This window comes from Myxocyprinus asiaticus, chromosome 14 (assembly GCF_019703515.2).
Source record: "Myxocyprinus asiaticus isolate MX2 ecotype Aquarium Trade chromosome 14, UBuf_Myxa_2, whole genome shotgun sequence".
NCBI lineage: Eukaryota > Metazoa > Chordata > Actinopteri > Cypriniformes > Catostomidae > Myxocyprinus > Myxocyprinus asiaticus.
In genome coordinates, this window is record NC_059357.1 from 46,145,803 (window position 1) to 46,170,039 (window position 24,237).

Genomic DNA, 24,237 nt, shown 5'->3' on the forward strand with positions numbered 1-24,237 from the left:
AGAATATTTACATAGTTTTGAATAACTATGCAAAAATAATTAATAAATCACAATATTTTTGTATCGTGACCTCAGCTACCAGGCTAATGCTAGCGGCTAAAAATAGTAGGCTAACTGGTTAGACAGCAAGCAGTGTTGGGTGTTATCTGATTACAGAGTCATTAGTTACTGTAATCTAATTACTTTTATGTCCAAGTGTAACACATTACATTTTAAATTCTGTAATCCGATGAAAGTTACTGACTTTCAATTAGGTTAAAACCTCTTCAACTCTGCGGCCCTGCCAAAAGTGTGCACTATGTCGTGAAAAAAGTTCACGCTTAAAATGTTCAAGTCTCCAAAAACAGAAGTCAGGCATATGTGGTATCATTTGAAAGTTTAGAATATGAACTTTTCATAGATAAACAATTAGAATCCCTTCTGTAATTATGTTACATAAAATAACAAAATAAGGCCTGAAAACATTTGCATCGCAAATCAGCGCCACCTAGTGGTAATGTCGTAAAAATATTAATATGAAAATATAAAATTTTCAAAAAGCACTTTAATAGAAAAATCATATCAAATGAAAGCTCTCATACACTAATACCACAGTTTGAAAGATTTTCAAAACAATCACAAAGTGAAATATGATTTCTGTAAGACATCAAATACAAACGTCTCCTTTATGCGCAGATCACTGCTGTTGTAAGCCCCAAATAGCTAAAAACTTTATATCTGATTTTACCTTTGCTTGCGTGACTAATCCAATGTTATATCTTAGATGTCCAGAACAAAATAGGCGGTCCATCAAAAAAGCATGCTAAACAAATCATCAGAAATATATATAATCGACTATTGATGTGTAAATAAATGTTTTGCATCATCGCAAATGGGAGGATCTCTGCTTTCTTATGACACCTAGATTGAGCTTCTAGTCCACTTAGAGGCCGAGATATTTGATGAAACAATGGGGGGTGCATGAACTGAAAATTAGACTGAATGTCTATGGACAAGCACAACTGTGAGGGCTAAAATGCTTTAGAGCGCCATCTACATTTCAGATTTTTGATGGAAGGCGATTGAGGAAAAAATATTTTTTCTACTACTTGCTGCCATCTAGTGGAATAAAATAAGACTTTTTGGAGGGAGATGGAGTGAACAAAACCAGAATTACATGCTTACAAAGTTAGGACAACAACAACAACAAAAAAAATTTTTATATATATATATATATATGGGGTTCTAAAAAATGAGACCAATTTTTGGCAATTAGTCCACAGTATGTGTAAATGGTGAGCTTTTAAATTTGAGTGTGAAAAATTGCAGGCAGGCAGCCAAAAAATGCCCCAAAGTTGAAGAGGTTAATTACTTTTAAATGCATTCCTTGGGTTACACATATTTCTAAAATAATATTATTTATGTTGAATAATACTTTAAAACATGAATTATGTTCATATGTACATCTGTTTGAGTTTCTGTGACAGCTGAATGACGTGCGCCCACAAATTTGATGTGAAAAAAAAAAAAAAACATTCTGTGAAAAGTGTTATAGAAAGTAATTTAAAAGGAAAGTTATTAGTAATGATTACTTTTCTCATGAAAAAAAATAATAATAATTTAGAAATTAATTAATAATTGGTAGTGGATTACTCTTGAGAAACTTAAACAAGATACACATATAATTTGACCATTTATAGCTTTGGTTATACTGTATAATATATATAAAATACTTAAAAAGACATTATTTTTCATATTTAGATGGTTAAGACAACATACATCATAAACAATTTTTTATTTTTTGTAATCAGGTACCAAATAGAGTACCCATTAAAAGTTCATTCAGCCAATTGGAATGCTTTGGGGTCCAAGGAAGATGGGATTCTGCGAGCGTATGGTATCTTGCATCCGTTATGAAATGGGATGGAATTTGAACTGGGAATTCTAGGACATTGAGGCACAGGGAATTTCATGAAATCTCAAAGTGCTCTTGCGTATACACTTGTGCTGCTGTTGGTGGGAGACCCATCCCATAGGGTGCAGGGAATAGTCTGGGTAATTGTGCTTTTCATTTTGATCGCTTGCTTTTTTTATGCAAACCGGAGAAAAGACAATTTGCAATTATCTTAAAGAGGAGAGAACAGAATGCTGCTGATGGCAAGCCAGGATTCATTCATTTCAGCGTTATGCACAATTAAACTGCAATAGAGATAATAGCCAGCTATAATAATCCTACTCATAATCAGCCTTATTACTTAGTAACGTAACCATTATCATCATTCTTTTTAAAACTGTTCAGCTTCTTTGGGAAAATTATCGATGTGCCAAGCCCATTCACTGGCCAAAGGAACAGACCACAAACCAACATCTCTTCAAGGCATGGTAGGCACAGTAGTCCCCTTGCTCCAACAAGTTATGTGGTGGAAATTTTGTGCGGAAAATTTTTTAGTGAGCAGATCCTCTCCTAAACGAATCTACAGACAACACACCCATGGACCATCTGATGCATATTGCCCATAAAAATTACAGGGATTTTCTCTAAATTGCGATCTGACTACCCAAATTGGTGCAATTTTCAGGGGGTACAGTGGTATAAACCTTGGAATTTATAGATTTACATGATTATGCACAATGGTTTACAAATACTCCAAAAAGAGATTGTGAAATTTGCATCTCCTTGAAGAAAATAGCTTTGTTCATCATGTAGTTAGAAAGTAACATTTGCCACCCAATGAGTCACAAAGGTAACAAGTCTCAACAAATGGACTGAAGGTTTTTTTTGGACAGAGCTTTAAACTAATTCTTAAAACTTACTTTAAAATGTACATGACTTAAAAACATTTTATTAATTTCTCTGGCTTTTCCCAGGCCTGGAAATCCCAAATTTACCTCATATTTGCAGGTTTGCCTTGACCATGGGAACACTGAACATCAAAATCAAACAGTGGCTAGTAGTTGGACACATAGATCAGGTGTTCTCTTCCTTTCTAAGAAGGCAGTACTTGGCCAGAATAAGCTGAAAAGTGAACCAGACTTTATGTTGATAGTTAAAAGTCTGGCTCTACAAGACTAATCCTCTCCAAACACCCCCTACATGTGTAAACTTCACTTTTTTAACAGCATGCCAAAAGCAGGCCATGGGGAGAAAAGAGTGAAAATAGACTGGGGTATAGTGATAACTGGCATGGGGATAGTGCGGCTCTCAGAGATGCTGAGTTTCCGGATAACACCAACAACACACAGATGAGCTCCTAATGCTTCACGACTGTTTGGCACATTTGACGTGACCCGGAGGGGACTTATGTGTGAATACATGCCAAGTGGGCATCAGGCATGCCTGGACATCTCCTACTCTTGCCGTCCCTCTTGATATTCCCCTCTCTGCAGATTTGCAGTGATCTGAAGCCAGCTCTGGAAGAGGACAGCTGTTGGTTTGGCAGGCTGGGGGTCGGGTGTGGCTTAGAGTTGGGCCAAGCTCGTATAAGGCGGGGGTGGGAAAAGCCACACTGGCTTTTACATGACAGCTGAGACCACTGTTGACCTTTAAACTTTCTTCTTCCATGAATATTTTGTGTGTGTCTGTGTTGTGCAGCATATGTGTGTGTTGTGCGCAAAAATTATTGTTGATGCACATAACAGACCACAAGATTTCTTGCCTGAACTTTTGCCCACTTTGTGACTGTGGAAAACCACTGGGGCAGTGCCGTTCACAGAGCGGGAAAAAGAGAGAACTACTTTAACTTGATGGAAGCACAAACACTTAGATCAGTGCTATTTAAATCTGGTTCTGGACGGCTACAGTCCTGCAGGGTGCTTCTCAATCGGAAGGCAGCAGCCTAGTTAGGCTGTGTCCTTCTTAGACCAGTCCTTCTGAGGCTGTAGGCTAGGTTCCTCCTCAGCATTCCAGAGCTAGAATGAGACGGTCAAGTGCGTGCACATGTGCAAGGGATTGTGGTTGATTCAAGGCTGCGAAGGATGCACTTGATGCATCTTCCAAAATATAGCGAAATAAGGCTGTGAAATGAGGCTGTCTTCCAAAGGTCCTCAAAATTGAGACAGCCTTCGACAGTGCTTGATGACATGGCAGCCGAGATATCTAGCCTAAACTAGATCTAGCTCCAACCCTAATCAAACACACCTGAACAAGTTAATCGGGGGTGGGGGGGGGGCATCTCAATTGGCTCCCTTGTTCAGTAGGCAGTGCACAGAGTTGTGTCTAGAAGGGAACCGTCTGGCTAGGTAGGTCTTGTGGGAGATGAATTTGCTGTTCTACGGTTAGGGTTAGGTTTAGGGATAGGGGTAGGTGTAGGGTTTCTGTTGGACTCCAAATAAACAGAATATACACAGTGTATAAATGCCACATGCAACTCTCATGAGACTTTCCCCGACCATATGGTTAGAAACGACCAGTGCACAAGCCAAAAGGTCGGCCGGATCTAGGGCTGTCCCAATGTCAATGTCAGTGCACTGAAATGTTCACATTTCAGTCAAACTAAAGGGTTTAAATTGCATTTAAAGACAAAGTATTGTTATAATCCAACTGAAAATTGAACTTTTAAGTGCATGTAAACTAATGTTTTATAAAATAACACCCTTGCAACTCGTGTTTACAATATACTGATTCACAACATAGGGAACTAGGGAACTAGATGAGGCACTGCCTAGGTCTTTAGGATTACTTGAAAATTACAGGCACTAAACTTTGTTGGGAGGATTTGCAAAAACCTGACACAGATAGACATATTCAGACAGTAAGATGATCAGGTGAGTGGCACTGAGCTGTCTTACCTTCATGTGAGTGAGGGAACCAGATCTGTGAGGCGCTGGAGTGCGGACCCCCACGATAAGGAGGAGAGGAAGGAGAGGACGGAGGTCTGGAGGGGTGTGGCGGGTGCGATGGAGGGGAGCCTAGACTGCTGGCCAGGAACGTCCCCATGAATGAGGCTGAAGAGTTGCCCATCAGTCCACTGCCTGTGTGGAGAGAGGAAGGAGGAGGGAGCGGTTAGGTGTGTGGACCTGAACGGGAGCGCTGGATTGTGGTGTGACGGTGGGCATGCCTGAGCACCAGGATCCATCCACTTTTATATTGTAATTGAAAGACCTAACTTCCTAAAAACATTCTACAGTCAATACGCTCTTGGCTCAGTTTAAATGCTTGTTCAGAGTGTTATTGGGTAATCTTGCATAGCCTGATTTTTAACTATCAGTCTAGCCCATGTAGACAGGAAGACGACATATAAAAAAGCAGTTTGGGGTGTTTAGGGGTGTAAGGGTAAATCTGTTGTTTAAGATAAAAAAGCGTTCAAGACTATTTCCTCCTGATTATCTCTCAAAAATACAATACCATATACTTCACAAATCTGGGAAATAGAGCAATTATTTCTTCTTTGGGAGTGCACATTGTAGCCTTGGAACTTACAAACTCTATTTTCCCGATGGACCGATACAAATATGTGCACCTTGACTCCTGGAAATTGCGCAAAGCCAGCCAACCAAATTTGAGCTTGCTATTTTGAGAAACATCTTACCTCTTTTGTCCACAATATAGGAGGTTGAGACTTGTTACTGGGTGAATTTTGAAATAACAAATTTCAAACTGACTGACCTGTACCCTCAGAGCATGTCTGGTCAGCTCAGAGATCAGCTGGTAATGTCTGCCAGACCCATTCATTGTCTACAATCAAGAGTGGACGTCATCCATCCAACACACATACATTATAAAGTTTAGCCCTAGGACAATAGAGTCCGAGCTGGGATCCATCAAGCAAGCACTGGACAGATATCTTATCTCACAGATGAATACACACTCTTCTCTATCTCTGCTTCTCTTCTGTGAATTCCCTTCCCAATTTTTCATCCCTATTCTCTATTCCCTTCTTTTTTCAGTCACTTACTTTCATGGCCTCAATCTTGCCCTAAACTCTGTTCTCTTTCTCTGGCCCCCTCCGATGTGGTACCTACTTTGTGCTAGAATGAAACCGGTGGATGGTGGAAAATTCCAGTAGAACCACTCTACACACCAAAGCTCTGTTCTACAACCTAGTGCCTCGCCACCAACACACACAGCTTCCTTCTAAGGCAGCACTGTAACTATCATGAAACCTCATAAATGACCACTTCGATAATCTGTAAATAGGCAGCAACTCACACACCACATAAGTCTCCTCCCGTGAGACTCAACTCACAATTAATTTCAACAGAATTTGACAGGTTGCTAAACAAATTTGTTATACTCTAACAAGCATACAAAAACACAGCATGAAATATTTCGGTAGAGTGTTATGTTAGTATGTTGCTAAACTAATGGTTTGATACTCTAATAAGCATAAAAACAAATATTACAAACATTGGGAAATATAGTAAATTTTTAATTACACTGAACTATTTTTATCAATACTTTTCAATACTGAATGAAATATAAACTGATTTTGGTTGTTTGATGTTAGCATGTTGCTAAGCTAAGGGAGTGATAAATAAGTATGAAAGCACAGCACATACAAATATTAGGAAAAATAATACATTTTGATTTACACTGAATAGTTTATATATATATATATATATATATATATATATATATATATATATATATATATATATATATCATTTTTTCACTATTTAATGAAATATATTGATTTCAGTAGAGTTTGATGTTATCATGTTGTTATGTAACCAGTCCTGCTCGAACCTCTCTGAGCGGGACTCGACTGGTGTCAGCCGGCATGGGAGGTGGGTGGGCACACTAACGAGGAGGCTAAAGGTTTCAGCTTCTAACATCAGTCGCTAGTGCGCCTCTTGAGGCCAGGGGAGTGAGGTTTTCACATACTGCACAGCTATCATGTACCATCTGGCTCTCGTTACAATTAAATGGTTTAATACTCTAATAAATATAGAAATACACAGTTATTGGCTAAATTGTCAACTATTTTTATTGATATTTTTAGTATTAAAATATATCTTGATTTGAGATAGCATTTTGCTAGGCTAACATTATGATATTCTAATAACAATAAAAAAACATAGAACAAACAAATATTTAGCAAAATAATACATTTTTAATTACTTAATTATGTCAATACTTTTTAGTACTGAATGAAATATAAGTATGTATAATCTGTATTTCTCTCACCTCAACCAACATTTTGGATATATCATGTCACTTATCTCATCGCCATGCATTTTGGCACTGCCTTCTCTATAAAGGGATACATGCAATGCAGGCCAAAATGAGTTATCTTAGGAGGCAGCACAATTAAGATGCCTACCTTTTGGAACAACCTTCAAGTCAGGAGCACACCTATGATGCCTTAGCAGTGCTGGCTATGTATGCAGCTCTACTAGGTTGTGGAACACAACTCACAAACCCAAATTGCAGCATATGTATGACGCTCTCCAGAACTTCTCTGTGTTTAGCGCTGTGAACCCAGAGAATGAGCAAAAATAGTTTCTCAACCACTAATTTGGAGAGAATATTGGCATGACGAGATCTTCACAATCATGACCTAAAAATGCTAACAGTTTTTACAGCTTTGAATGGTTTAACATGCCGTAGTAAATCAACGTTTTAACTTCTGACCCCACATCTCGACTCTGACATCATAAATCCTAGTCTTCGCCTCTTCGTCGTAATTAAGGAAGTTTGACATTGACTACAAAACACAGCAAGTCCTTTCTCTGCTGTCACCATGACCCTGTTTGCCTTAGTGCTTATAGATAAATGCTGCTAGGATTTGAACTCTTGCATTTGCCTGTACTTAGCTAGACAAAGATGAGTAATTGACCAGTCAAAGCAACACTACTATAACTGACAGCTGATGGACTATTATTCATTATGGGATGACAGAGAAAGACAGACTGATTAAGCATGGTTTTAATTGTGCCCCCAATTTTCGGACAGCAGGTCTGATGAAGTCTATACTCCTGCACATTCATCCCTTTAAGCTGCAGTATTGGATACATATTCATAAGTGGGAGCGGCAGACATTCATGTCCTACATAGACTCACACAAATACCGGACACTGTGTAGGAGCACATTTCCTACAAAAAAACTTGAGTCGTTTGTCACAGGAATGGAGCAAGGCCAAGAGGATTGGGTTTTCTTAGTCTCAGACTCAGACAGGGCTCCAGGCTGCGACTAAACGGACGCATTTTGCGACAATTTTTCCCGTCTCTGTAACTAAATTTAGATATAGGTCGCACTGGTGCAACTACAAAGTTGGCCGACTCTTTCTCTCTTTCTGATTATGCTCAGCAGTCTTCTGTTGCGTTTGAGAAACCACAAACTGTAGACTCTCCAAAACCGAAAACCATTTGAATTCAGCACTGAATTCTCTGCTACAAACTGCTAAAAATATTTTGTATAGTTTCTAAATGTGTTAAGGCCAGTGGTTCTTAACTGGTTTTGCTTTGGGGTCAAGATTTTTCATTGGACATAAAGTGACCCAACAACCAAAAACTGAAACTGTAGATGACCCAACAAGCTAAAACGGAACTTGTAGGCGACCCAAAGCACATTTTCTTTCATCTTGCATACAGTTTAGTGCAGTGGTTCTCAACTGGTTTTGCTTTGGGACCCAGATTTTACAATGGAAATCAAGTGGCGACTGACCATAGTAAAATTGTTACCTGTATTTAATGCATGCTGGTTCTCATTTCCTTTTATCTTGCATAGTTTGTTCATGGTTTTCAAGTATAAGGGCATGCATCAAGTGACATATTTTTGTTGCTGATGTCAACAACAAAAGCTACAGGATGTTTTCTCTCCCCCCTTTCAAAAATTGAAGAGCATATTCATTGAAGAGCCCATTATTATCCCATTTGTTTTCTAATTTCAAACATCATTCAAACAGAACATACATATTACACAGGAGGAAAGGCTCCTCATTACCATGGTTAGGTCAGCATAGCTAGTCTAATAATAATAATAATAATAATAATTATTATTATTATTATTATATAGTATTTATAAGTTATAGCCGAAACACATCTTGAAACTTTAACTACAACTGCCACTGTTGAAATAAAAATGAGGTCTAATAGATTCTCCCTATAAATTATTACATATGAAACTAACATTTTGTTGAAATGTAAAGATGATGATGTCTAATGATTTTTGTTTTGTTTTTTAGCGCATAGCACAGTGTTGCACTTTTCCTCAGTGCTGTTTGGCATGTCAGGGCTGCCTACTGTTCGAGAGGTTTGACTTGACTTCCTCCGTAATACTTTAAACTAGAAAAGTCTCACTAGAATTTAAATGGGTCGCATCAGTTTTGAGGTCTGCGTACCACAATATCAATGGAAGCATGGTTGTTGCGCACGCGCACCAGAAAACAGAGCGGATCATTAGTGCGAGCTGGTTCCGTTACACTCGTGCAAAAACTTTAATCGCACTGTGAAAATATCGCAGTGCAGATGAGAAGCTTTTAGCTGAATGCGAGATTTTAATAAAATTCGCCTCGGCAGTCCTAAATTGGCTATCGATTGGACGGTCACCCTAAAAATCTTCAATGGGAGAACCATGGCATTCTCCCTGCTGGTCAGCGACCCAGTCCGAATAGACCTGCGACCCACTTTTGGGTCGCGACCCACCAGTTGAGAAACACTGATTTAGTGTATTGTTCATGGTTTTCAAGTATAAAGGCTTGTATCTAGTGACATTATTTTTGTTGTTGATGTTAACAACAAAAGATACAGGAAGTTTTCTCTCACAAAAGTAAATGAGCATATTTATATATAAGAGCCTATTATATTTATTACCTTGTCCATTTACTAATACCAAACATTGTTCAAACAGAACTTATTACACAAGAGGAAAACTTTGTCTATAATTTGTCCATAAGCCTTCAAGGTCCAGACTTTAAAGCCCTTTATGTACTTAACACTTGCGAGTGGTTCCATGATGGCTCGTGCCATGCTCGTGCAAAAACAGGCATTAATCGCACTGCGGAAATATCGTGTTGCAGATGAGAATCATATTCAAAGTGCCTTAAAGATTATCAATAAGTTTGCCTCTAAAATATTTAAATGGAAGAAAAACCCTGCCATTGTTATTTCCCTGCTGTCCATGCCCCAATCTGAACAAACCTGTGACCCACGTTTGTGTGCAACCAACCAGTTGAGAAACACTGGTTTAGGCTACTGTTTCTCATAACAAAAATTCCATAGTTTGTTTTAAAGAAGCCATAATAACATCTAACATGCACATCTAAAATAACAGGATTTGAATGCCTTTAGAAATTCCAGAATATTTTAATTTAGCCCTATGTGAAATCAGCAAATTTTCTGTATCCCAACTCAAAATCAATGCAGTACCATCAAATATGCATTTCAATTGGACACAATATGCGGACCCACTTTATATTAGGTGGCCTTAACTACTATGTACTTAACCATGTGATACAATATACTTGTACTGTATTATGTACATACATATTGTTGCATTGTAATTACATTTAAAGTACCTGCATTTAACTACATTTGCAGTTACACTGTTAAATTTACCCCTAACCCAACCCTTACCCCAAAACTTAACTCTAACCCCTAATCCTAACCCTACCCTTACTCCTAAACCTACACGTACCTCAACCTCAGTGGCAGCAAATGTGGGCTTTTTTAACTACAACATGTAGTCACACAGTTACACAGTCTTGTATGTATTTATTGTTAGTACATAGTAGTTAAGGCCACTTAATATAAAGTGTGACCCAATGTGCAATATCTTTTATAATTGCACATTTTTGTAAAAAAAATAATAATAATAATTTTATAGGACAGTCAAAAGTCTGAAAAGGTCTGGCTGACTAGTATTTCCTAGAGGAAACCATCATTTAGTTGTGAAACATTGTAAATACATGACTGAAATAGTGAAGGCCAAATGACATAGTTAATGAATATAAACAACAGTTCCTTCTCTCAAAAAGACACACCTGTGCCTAACTATAATGGAAAAACACAACAAATATTGGCAGGCTTACTACAAATTTTCATGTATGCCTGATCTCAAGAATACAAGTCTGAGCTCATGTTTTACTCGCATTCACCCAAACACCAAAAACTAAACAGTCAAGGCTCCATACACATGGACAGCACTAGTTTAACTGAAAACAGACGCCTCCCTCCGTTGCATGCCATTGACGCAACAGAGAAAAACATAGCCACGTCACTGTCAGGGCCAATCAAGTCTGATCACAGAACTACAAAAGACAAAAACAAAAAAGTGTATAACAGGGTGGGATACGCACCCAGGATGTGAAGGGAAATGGAAGTGGCCTCCATAAGAAGGAGAAGGAGGAGTATTGTAATTACAAACTGCGAACAGCAGCCCACTCTCTTTTTCTATCTGACCAGAAAACCGTGGGGTTAGGGTTAGGCAATACCAAGACATGGAACAGATAAGAGACCCCAGACTGAACTAAGATCTTGCCTTAAAACTGAAAATGAAAAAGAGACAGAGAGCTATTGTTTATATGTTGTTTCATTAATTGGTACGGACAAGCCGTGGGCGGAACAAGAACTAAGTCTGTCTTACTCTCTCACCCACACATTCAAAAATAAAGCCGATGCCAGTCTGGAACGGCCCTGGTTTTAATGTCTCTACTTTTAACACGTCTTCGTAATGCAGACATCCTCTTTAAGCTACTGCGCTGATTGGTAGAGGTGTAAACACACACACAGCCAGGGCCTGCTGCCAACAAAAGCGGGCACTGAAGTGGATCTGGGTTCCAGGGCATGAGAACACAGACCAGATCCTGGCCACTGTTTATTTAGCAGGTCATTAAAAGAAGACGGGGCTCGGCTCAGCTAAGCCAGCGCTCATAACTTGGTGTTTTCTCTGACCTGACTCTGTTTACAGCTTTACTAAAGAATCTTAGGTCATGCCAGTCCGGAGCTTCCATGCACGCTTAAGAAAATCGGGTCATGTACATCCTAATCGGCGACGATCCCTGACAGCAATGGAGATTAATCCTATTAGAGAATTTAAAAAGAGGGGTTGTGCTGCCTATATCAACATACACATACAAACACACACATCCTTGAATCAATGATATCCGCGCATATACCCACACCTGGGTTCTGGCACATCCTGCTTAGGAATAGAAATCGTAAGGAATGTTTTGATTGAGGTTTTGATTCTAATTTTTTTTACTGATTTTTCTAATAATTCCAACTCATTAACAATTTCATTATTGTTTCATGATTATTTTAGTACTTTTGAGAAAGAAATACAGGAACTACACATTGTCTAATGAACAACCAGTCACTAAGTACACTGATTTAAGGCTACGTCCACAATAATCCGGATACATTTGAAAACAGCGTTTTCAAAATGCTCTCTCCACACTGCCGTTTTAAAGCATTTTCCAAAAGTTGCTTGTCCACACTGAAACACTCGCCGTTCCATGTGCAGTCTGAAACGCAATTGTCCTTGTGTTCCGGTGCCGGACAGCAATTCCGAGTAAATTTCCCGCCCGCCTTTAAAGGAATTCAATGAGAAGGTGGTACAAAGTAACAATTATCTTAAACAACGCTATCAAAACTGCGCTACAACATTGGCCTCCATCTTGATTGTTTTGGGTTGAATGGATCACATGACTGCATCACATGACAACAAATATGTCATCGTTTTTAGATATCTCCATCTTCCCTGTCCACACTACAACATGAAGATGGTGTTTTCAAATTTTTCCACTTGGGAAAGTATTTTCAAAAAGCTCCATTTTTTCTGTCAAAAATGCAGTCTCAGTGTGGATGGAAGGCCAAAATGTAGAGAAAAAGATGCTTTTTCAAACAAAAATGTATTAGTGTGGACGTGGCCCAAGTCTCACAAGCCAAATTGGTGTTTAATTTACTCCAAAACACCATTGGCAGAAAAACGGGGTATGCAAAATGTGCAATGAATATGAGCGCAACGCAAACAGGTCTGACAGTGAAACTTCAAGGGGGCACCAACATTGATATTGCATACACCCTTGTGCACCTCTGCATAACACAATAACAATTCTCGGTTCAAGTAGGACATGACAAAATTAATTAATTGTAGTTTAATACGTAAGTCTATTTCAAAATTTATGTGAGATTTTGTAAATTCAGTAACCGCTCCGACTGGTTTAGAGATGTTTTTGATTCACTGAAAAGAACCAGCTCATAAGAGTAATTTGCTCACGAATCAGACCACACTGGTTGCGCTGTAAATTTTGCAATTTAGATTTAGTAGCGACGCAACTGTCAGAGTTAGATGGTACACAAATTCATTAATTGCAGTTCAGTAATAAGTCTAATTTTAAACTAATTGGGATTTAGTAAATTCAGTTATTTCATAAGTGTTTTTGATTCATCGAAACGAACCTGCTCGCAAAAGTGATTCACACAGGAATCAGACCACACTGGTCACGCAGCAGTGATTTTGATTCAGTAGCGAAGTGTCAGAGTATTTTAGTACAGTGTTCTACTTTGCATCGGGGAAAGAATGCATGTTCGAGAACAGTTAACAGAAACGAAAGTCATGAAAATCAGTATTGTTTTAAAAATGGAACATTAGCCACCATGGGGCCAAACGGTTTTGAGCACATTGAATAAAGGTTCCAGTAGCATTTCTACTTGAGCACAGTTCGGTACGATTACAAACCGTTCCCAGCACAGAATTCTCAGCACAGCTAACTAACCAGACTCAACCATACTGGTGGAACGGCTTAAGTGTCATGACAACTCATGACTGGTCACTTGCCCAGTCCATTCTAATTCTGATTTCACAGCACAGTGAAAAAAGACAAACGTAACCATACTTACAAGCCAGAATTGGAACGGCACGGTTCCGCAACAAAAACCTTTCAGCCTGATGGTAGAAAACCACCTATTTTGTACACACCGGATCTCATGTGCTGCCAAAGCACATGCTGCAGCCCTGCCACTCGTCAGCGGATGCCTGGAGATTCATTCAACTACCCATCAGCTCAGTGGGAAGTGTCTGACGGTGCTGTTGTCATGGAGATGGCAGGAACAGGAGCGATGGGTGAGAACAGTATGGCCTCATCCAAACCAGACTCTCTGTGGGCAGCGCCTGTCTGGAGTGTTGGTAACATGCGCCTATTCAAACTGATCACATGTCAGTTGAAGAGTATGTATTCTAGTGAAGAAATGCAGACTTTGAAAGTAGGAACCAATCATAGGTCAGTGTTAAAGGCAGTAAGTAACACTTAGACATGACATCATCAGTTTGGACTTGCTGTCGGGATTGCTCATATGAACCATGGAATCGTACCACATCAGTGTTGACGGTGAAAGCACACACACACACTTTTCAAATTTGAATCATCACTCTTCTTCCCACCATATAAATCTAGAGTCTAGAGGTGAACACAACACCACACAGCTTAGGACTAGAGGTGGGAGGAAATATCAATATTTTAAGGTATTGTGATATTTTAATTCACAATACTATATCGATATTCTAACACCAAAAACTGATATTTTTAGTTACATTTTTCACATTAATATTTTTCTGAAAAAAAAAATAAATAAATAAATAAATAAATGAGCACCTCTCTTTCAAACCTGTAAGAAGGTGAAACATCATCACATCATGATACAGATATCAGTATTATATGGCCAGGTGATTTCCACTCCTATTTAACAGATACTGCAGGAACAGTTCTGAAAGTATACGGACAACAGTGTAGAGAGCCACAGAACGCAGAAGTGCCCCAGCCACTTTTTCAGCCGTCTTGTTTCCGGAAGTATTTTTAGGGATTTAAAAAAAACCTTCCCAAAAGTGTTCTAAGCCATGAACCAAACCAACCACATCTGAGGTAAATCACAACATCTGAAGCAACAAATTATTTGAAACTCGGACAAAAGATTGTTCAAGACTGCATATTTAACGTCTTTAATGGAGGAATGGTCTACAATCCCACAAAGCACTGCAAATTATCTAATCAAATGAAAAACAATAGAACATTTTTAAACATCTGATTTAAAGTTGTTGATTTTATGTACAGATACAATATACTTTAATTTTATTGCAAAATATTCAGATATATGCAAATATTTAAGTAGTTTGAGAGCGTAGGGAGACCGTTATTGGATTTGGCGGTCGCTGCAGAGCTCTCTTGGTGCACTTTGTTCACCACAATTCTCTGATTGGTGGATCTTTCCTCCTCAGGATCATGGGTAATGTAGTTCTTCAACAAAAAATTCGCTACTAAACACCCTTTTTTTTTTAAATAAAGTTGAAATAACATGGACTGATGACTTCAACAGAAGCAATACCACCACTCAGATCACACTGCAACAACCTTGGCACTCCCAGTTGGTCTGTCTATTAAAGGAGAAATTTAATGGGATTTTTACTTCTGGGACCCGACTGTTGCGCTTTATTGTAGTCTTAATGTGACAGTTGAACAAATCAGCTATTTCCTCTATCTACTTCACACACACATACGTACACTCAAAAAAATATCTAGCGAAAGAACTGTAGTGTTTGATTTCTGAGGAAATTGTCTAGAAGTCCAAAAGAACAGTTGTCCTGGTTCTGTATGTATTGCGTTCCATGCAAACCACACCACTGAGTGTTACAACCCAGATCACGTGGAATAGAAGCGAATAAGTCTTTCAGGCTGTCTCACTTTGACTTACCCAGTAAAAACATCCCGTAAAGGTCGCTCAAGTGCTACGTCCTTGATCTTTTATATAAAACAGATGTTAGCTGTGGAGTTCAAGAAATCAGAACCCGTCTCCCATAACGAGAACCTCGGCACCATGTACGATCCTCACGTAGCGAAGGAACTAGCAACATGTGCAGTTCTCCAAGCTCCCAAGCCTCAGACAGACTGAAACGCACGGCTGGCTCTCGCCCTGTGACTCAGAAAACGCTTCCTCACTGTAAAAAAATGAGCAGGAATTTCAAGTGGCTACTCAAGTGGGGAGATTTCCTTGTAACAGCTAAAGTCATCTTGAAAACATTAGAAGAGCTGGTAGCCAAACATTCCTATCGGTTTGTAGACAACTGTGATGGCGTTTCTGTTTCACAACGCTGGAAGGACGCAGAGATCAGGAAGTGGCGGGACCCTTTGGGGCCGGAGTGAATGAGTGGGTGTGTAAATTTGAAGGGGTTGGTAAGACAGCAGCCTGTGGGTCGATTTGACCAGAACCGGAGTGAGTCAAACTGGAGCAAGTACAGAGATCATGTGGGAAGAGGATGAAAGATAGTTTCCACATGCTTTCGACACGCCACTCTCAGCGTTCTTGTCAAGTGAGTCCGGTGGATGTGGTCCGTCTGTGGGTGGTGGTGAAAAAAAGAGAAAAAGAAACGAAAGGGTGTGTATTTAGAGGAGAGCGACTGAAAAGTGAAAAAGGCAGCTGAACAGATAAGGACAGAGGAAGTGGATATAAAAAGGCTGTGTGTGTGTGCCTGAGGTGTCAACCAGTGTTTGTACAGTGGCTTGGTGGTTAGCCACAAAAACTCAAATCAAAGCGGGTGGGGTGACAAGCATTTCTTGTCCAAGATATTTGTCTAATGTAAACAGAACTGACACATAATTTCTACCAAAACTGCCCAGACTTTTTTACACTAATTGTTTACTTTAATTGAGCCGACATGACAGGGATAAATCAAACTAAACCTCAGTGAGTAAACAACTTTCTTTGTGGGCTCTGGACTAAAAACCCTTCAAACAGCAAGTGCATATACTTAAAAATGTAATATAAAAGCTTGTACATTTTCAAACTTGGCTACTCAAGATGCTTGTGAAGAAAAAAATTATGTTTCAAAGTATTGCAATATTTTACTTATTGATACTTTATTGGCATTCTAATGCCAAGAATCAATATTTTTAGTATACATTTTTTCACATTAATATTTTGGACAAAAGAGATTGACCAGCACTCAGAGCATGTGTGTGAAAAGAAAAAATATACTCTTGCATTTCATCAATGAGCACAATGCACCAAAATGCAAACTCAAAATTAGCTGAGAGGGTCAATTAAGTTGTTTAATTTTAAGGATGTCCGAACAGATCCTTCGTACAGCTATACTGCGAGGGTGTTGTGTGATGATAAACACCCTTGAACAAAAGTACATGACACTGACATACCAGTGTGTTGTGTGACGTCTTTGGCTCTACAATGAAGTAAATTAGAAAGTTCAGCAATTGATGTGCAAAGCACAAAAGTCCAATGAAAATGGTAAATATCAATTCTGAATCACAATACACTTAAATAATCATAAATTATCATAAAGCAATTAGGGCTCTCAATTAAACTGTAATTCAGTGCAAATATTTTTTTTTAAATTAAAGCCATTAATCATGTCCCCAGAAGTAAATACAGAATCTTCCTAACCTCGGAGCAATTTAACTTGAAATACCACCTGTTTTCAAGACAAGGGGCAGTCTGCAAAACTGTACAGGCAACACGCAGCAGTACAGACAACAAACCACACTCAGACTTGCTTGACACTAGTGACAGCACAAGATGAGAATGCATTTCTGCATTCAAACACAGCTGGACAAAGCGCAATTACAAATGCAGTGTTCTTGAGATGTGTTTTCCAAAGTTTCAAACTACGCTTAACTTGACACAGCAATCCAAAATGTTCACGCATGTGTACATTGATGCATCCTTAGAAAAGCCCTTCGAATAAATCTGTCTCAGATAGATTGACAAATTTAGTTGTAAAATGGAATGCTGTGGACTGTACGCTAATTATGGGCTTATGTCCAATAATATGGAAATAAACAATATATTGCTTTCTAAAGCCACTTTTTGAATCGTCTTATCAATGCTTGTCTGCCACAATAATGAAATGCATTTAATGTATCTGAAATATTCTATTTATAATATATATATCATACTTGAAATTATGTAATTATAACTGTTTGTAATTATTTAATCATACATTGAATTATTATGTAAGGGCCTTTCTCAGCGAATATTTATATGCGATTAACTGTGATTAACTGTATTAATTAATCTGCATATAATAGTAATTTTGGGGGTTTTCAAGGAGTTTGACAGATGTGGTTACTATTTTCACATTTATAAATTTGTTTTCCATGGAATAAAGAATGTCTTGGAACAACAAGAGGGTGAGTAAATGATGACAGAAGTTAATATTTTTTTAACTATCCCTTTAATAATGATGTATGACTTGATCTTATAAAGTGGAGCAGACTTGAGTCCAAATAGCAACCAGTTGAACTCTTACAAACCAAGTATGAAAGAATGTGTGACAATGTGTGTGAAATTGAGAAACGGAGAGAGATGAAATAAAAATCATAAGTCGCCCTGATAGAGGCACTGAAGGAACACATGCTGTCTTCATACCTGCCGCATCAGACTCGGCCTGGGGCGGCACAGGGCTTCAAATTTACAACAGTCAGTCATCTCTAACGGTCTGTCTGCATACAGTTTACTCATTGTCAGAGGCTCGAACCTCAGACCTCCTGTTCTAGCAGTCAGGACAGACCAGGCAAACAGATGGCTAATGGAGCTGTTTGAACATCCAACCCAGCAGAAGGCACATTTTATGTCCCGGTAAATAACAGGGCCAGAGTGAGCAGGAAGTCCAGCAGCCTTCAGACAATGAGTGCTTTCACTGAGAAACCAGCTAACATGGGTCTATACTGGTTTTATGTGTGTGTTGAGTTTATATACATGTGCTATGAGTGTGTGTTGAAAGAGAGCAAGAGAAAGACATGCAAAGAGAGAGAGAGAGAGAGAGAGAGAGTGTGAAACAGCAAAATAGAAGTGTATGTGTGTGTGTGGGGGGGGTTGGATTGGCAGCATGCTGAGTCATAGCTTGTTAACATGGTGACTGAGGTCTTCCAAATTTGGAAATTCATCAAAAGATCAATAGAACAGAGAAGGAAGTTAATCCTGGTGCTTTCTCACATATACACTAGGGCTGCCTCTAATAGTCGACCAAATGTTAGTTGGGGGGGCGGGGGGGATTGGCAGCATGCTGAGTCATACCTTGTTAACATGGTGACTGAGGTCTTCCAAATTTGGAAATTCATCAAAAGATCAATAGAACAGAGAAGGAAGTTAATCCTGGTGCTTTCTCACATATACACTAGGGCTGCCCCCTAATAGTCGGCCAAACGTTAGTCGATGAGAAGAGTCTTGGTCAACCAAGTTTTGATAGGTCAGTTGGTCACAGAAAAAAAAAAAAAAACTCAACAGGAAACCGACGAACACCGATATTACCGCTGGTTGGATGCTAGGTGGTACTATGGGGTAATTTTCATTAGGCAGGGTTAGGGTTAAGCCTACACAATAAAGCAAGACACCTTGATTTCAAACTTTGGACTTTATTTTTTATTTTAACTAAAAATTCAAATGAAATTGGAAAACAATTAAGTGCAATTAAACACTTTCAACCTTTTGAAAGATGGCTTTACAACATTTGTGAAGAGCAACATCTCTTTGGAAACTAACCTACTTCATCTGTGCATTCTCTACTGGTCGGGTATTTTGTTGTCTAGGAAAATACATCATGTGTGTGCATAAATTTGTTTTGTTCCCTCCTTCACGATATATAATGTAACATAAAGGACAGGCAAGGAGGAGGCGGGACCCGGATGAACCATCAAAGTAATATTTAATGAAAACTTAAACAAAAAGACACAAACACACGGCAGCTGCATGTGGCTCTCTCTCTCCCAAACTGCCACATCCGGCTCATCTTTATCCTTCTCCTCGGCTGATTAGCCCGATTGGGGGCCGGGCGTGCGCACTCACGGCCCGGCCCCACCCTCCTCCTCGTATAGATATATATAGATATATCGCAATATCCAATTACATTGGTAACACCCGGGCTGAGGGATCAGTGAATATTCATGATTTAGTGCATTGAAAATTACATTTATTTAAAAAACGAAAAACTTAAATCAAATACATTTCTAAATTCAAATTGCTCTCAAAACGAAACAAAAAAGCAATTAAAATAATGAAGTGATCGAAAAAATTATTTATACACTAGTTTTGAAACACTCATTCTTTATTATAATTTTTTTTTTCACATTTAGAATAATAGTAAAGTCATCAAAACTATGGAATAACATAAATGGAACTATGGGAATTATGCTGTGACCAAATAAATCCAAAATAAATCAAAACTGTGTTATATTTTAGCATCTTCAAAGTAGTCACCCTTTGCCTAGAATTTGCAGACATGAACTCTTGACATTTTCTCAACCAACTTCTTGAGGTATCACCCTGGGATGCTTTTTAAACAGTATTGAAGGAGTTCCCATCTATGTTCTGCACTTATTGGCTGCTTTTCTTTATTATTTGGTCCAAGTCATTTTTTTTAATTTTAATTAAATTTAAGTTTTATAATGAAATAAATTAATATGGTGGCACAATTATATTTTTGTCTACAAAACTAATTTCAAACATTTAAGCATATGCCTTCAGATCAAAAGATTTTTAAGATCATGAGAAACATTTCAGTCAAGTGTTTCAAAACTTTTGACCGGTAGTGTATATATAAGTTATATAGTGTATATTTCCATTTACCGTCAGACAAGTATCCATCTAAACATGTAGGCAGGTGGTTTTAATGTTGTGGCTGATCAGTGTGTATATATATTATATATATATGTATACCAATGAGCCAAAACATTATGACCACCTGCTTAATATGCTGTTGATCCTCCACGTGCCACCAAAACAGTGCCGACCTGCCGAGGCATGGACTCTAGAAGACTCCTGAAGGTGTCCTGTGGTATCTGGCACCAAGCAGCAGATCCTTCAAGTCATGTAAGTTGTGAGGTGGCGCTGCTACGGATCGGACTTGTTGGTCCAGCACATCCCATAGATGCTCAATCAGATTAAGATCTGGGGAATTTGGAGGCCAGAGCAACACCTTGAACTCTTCATCATGTTCCTCAAAGCATTCCAGAACTATATGTGTAGTGTGGCAGGACGCATTATCCTGCTGAAAGAAGCCACTGCCATCAGGAAATACCATTGCCATGAAAGGGTGTACCTGGTCTGAAACAATGTTTAGGTAGGTGGCACATGTCAAACTGACGTCCACATGAATGGCCTGAGCCAGGGTTTCCCAACAGAACATTGCCCAGAGCATCACACTCCCTCCACCGGCTTGTCGTCTTCCCACAGTGCATCCTGGTGCCATCACTTCCCCAGGTAAATGGCGCACATGTACACTGGCGGCCAAAAGTTTGGAATAATGTACAGACTTTGCTGTTTCGGAAGGAAATTAGTACTTTAATTCACCAAAGTGGCATTCAACTGATCACAAAGTGTAGTCAGGACATTACTGATGTAAAAAACAGCACCATCACTATTTGAAAAAAGTACATTTTTGATCAAATCTAGACAGACCCCATTTCCAGCAGCCATCATTCCAACACCTTATCCTTGAGTAATCATGCTAAATTGCTAATTTGGTACTAGAAAATCACTTACCATTATATCAAACACAGCTGAACACTATTTGGTTCGTTAATTGAAGCTTAACATTGTCTTTGTGTTTGTTTTGAGTTGCCACAGTATGCAATAGACTGGCATGTCTGAAGGTCAATATTAGGTCAATATTAGGTGTAAGGTGTGTGAGAAGTGCCCGACAAGACAGCCACATCTATGGCAAGTGCTACAGGAAGTGTGGGGTGAAATGTCACCTGAGAATCTGGACAAACTGACAGCTGGAATGCCAAGAATCTGCAAAGCTGTTATTGCTGCACATGGAGGATTTTTTGATGAGAACTCTTTGAAGTAGTTTAATTTTTCAAATTGTAATAGCAATTTTTCACTTTATTAATGTCCTGACTATACACTGTGATCAGTTGAATGCCACTTTTGTGAATAAAAGTACCAATTTCTTTCCATAAGAGCAAAATCTGTACATTATTCCAAACTTTTGGCCGCCAGTGTACATGGCCGTCCACGTGATATAAAAGAAAATGGGACTCATCAGACCAGGCGACCTTCTTCCACAGCTCCAAAGTCCAGTTCAGACGCTAACGTGCCCATTGTAGGCGCTTTTGACAGTGGACAGGGGTGGGTGCCACTTGATGATGGGCACTCTGACCGTTCTGCAATGCAATGTACTGTGTGTTGTGACACATTCCACCCGTAACCATCACAAACATTTTCTGGACCAGACAGGACAGCCTTTGTTACCCTCGCTCATCGATGAGCCTTGGATGTCCAACATGCTGTCGCCAGTTTGTGGTTTGTTCCTCCTCGGACCACTGTCGGTCGGTACTCACCACTGCTGAGCGGGAGCACCCCACAAGCCATGCCGTTTCAGAGATGCTCTGACCCAGTCATCTGGCCATAACAATTTGGCTCTTGTCAAAGTCACTCAGGTCTTTACTCCTGCACATTTCTCCTGCATTCAACACGTTGACTATGAGAACTGATTGTTCGCTTACCATCTAATCTACCCAGACCTTGACATGTGGCCTTGTTAGGAGATGATCAATGTTATTCACTTCACCTGTGAGTGATCATAATGTTTTGGCTCATCAGTGTATATGAAAATATATTTTGCATAATGAAAATTAAGCTTACATTTAGGACCATTATAATGTTTGCATTGTAACATTATTTTCAGGATACTTAAGCACATTTTACCCCTTATTTCTCATTATCGTAACAGTAACTTGTTTTTTACTGCATTACAGTAAAAAGATGCTGTTGTACAATGATTTGTTTTTAATTATTATTATGAAAATCAGCGAAAATGCAAGGCAGTACCAAGGGAGTACTGCTTATGACAGGAGTACTATTTTTGATGTATAAATACTGTTTACAATAATTAAAATAAATACCACTTACAATAAATTATACTTTACAGTTTACAATTTATATAACATATAATTTTTCCACATTACGGTAATGAAAATATCATAATGACCAATGACTTTTTTTGAATTGCAGTAATGAGAATTGGGGAGGGTAAAATGTGCGTAATTGTCATGAAAATAATGTCACAATGTAAAAAAACTTAAATGGCCCTAAATAGGGTTAATTTTCTATACAAAGTATAATTTCTTATTTGTTTCTTTTGATTTTGCAGTAAAAGAGGACCAGGACATTTTCTTGACAGGTTTCGTGAAAATCACCCATATGACAACAATATTTGTTCACAGCTAGATGGACTGCCATTTGTTTCATTGACGTCAAACCTGGCAAAGCTTTGAAATGTGCATGTGTGAATGAGATTTGGAAGGAATATTTCTCAGCAAATAATGTCTTAAACTTCAGTGCTGTTCTCCACACAAAGCTATCATAGGACTTCAGAAGGCTTTAGCTAATGAGTTTTTGTCCTTTTTGGGGTTTGACGGACATTTTCACCATCCACTTTCATTGTATGGAAAAGAGAAGCCTGTACATTTAGCTAAATAACTCCTTTTATGTGCCTTTTTTTAAGAGAACTATTCATTAAAGTGAAGTTTAAACACTGAGCCACAGCTGCCAATACAAATTCAGAACTGGCCAACAAAGCACATCTCAGTTCTCTAAGCTTCCTGAAAGCTTCATTACATACATCACATCACAGGAGCCACACTTCACGCCAGACTCTTGCCATTTGGCTCATAGAGGAGTACACTCCTGTGACACACTGTTTTCTCTCCAAACACCTTGTATTGCTCTTTCATCCCACTCTCACTTTATTAAATTCCACTATTCACCACCAGCTAACAGCTAGTGTACAATGAGAGTGAGCAATGCAGCGTGACAAAACTTGAATGCTCCCGTAATAATTAACAAAGCTGTCTACACTGCAAGAGCATGTCTCAAAACTTCCAAGATCAAATGATTTTTCTGTCCTTACTGAAAGTGAAATACAGTGCAAAGTGATAAGAATCACAGCAAAACAAAACATATTTCGTGTTTAAAGGTGAAGTGTGCAATTTCTGCGCCTATACAGGGCTCGACATTAAGCATTGTCGTGTGCTTGCCCTTCGAACAAATAAATTGGTCATTCACTTGTCAGAGTAAAAAAGTTACTTGTCCGGAGACAAAAACAAAAGAAAGGGCGTAAGAAAATAAAAAAAGAAAAGCCTCCGTCATCATCATTTACACCTGACAGGGATTGAGAACACAGTGCAGAAAGACGGTAAATCATTACTCACCCTCAAGCCTGTATGAATTTCTCTCTTCTGAGGAAAATTAGATTTTTGGCAGAATGTTAGTCACAGTCACTATTCACTGTCACTGCACCATTTTTTTTTCTCCATAAAATAAAAATGGATTGAGACTGAAACTAACATTCTCACTAACATCTCCTT

At 38.8% G+C, this 24,237-nt stretch overlaps 1 protein-coding gene across 1 annotated transcript in view; it reads right to left on the bottom strand.

Moving 5' to 3' along the window:
• LOC127452142 (BAH and coiled-coil domain-containing protein 1) overlaps positions 1-24,237 on the bottom strand; it is a 164,665-nt gene that overhangs the window by 101,934 nt on the left and 38,494 nt on the right. The window contains exon 2 of the mRNA XM_051717370.1: positions 4,768-4,950. Coding sequence (XP_051573330.1) covers positions 4,768-4,950 — 183 coding nt within the window. The remainder of the gene's footprint in view (positions 1-4,767; positions 4,951-24,237) is intronic.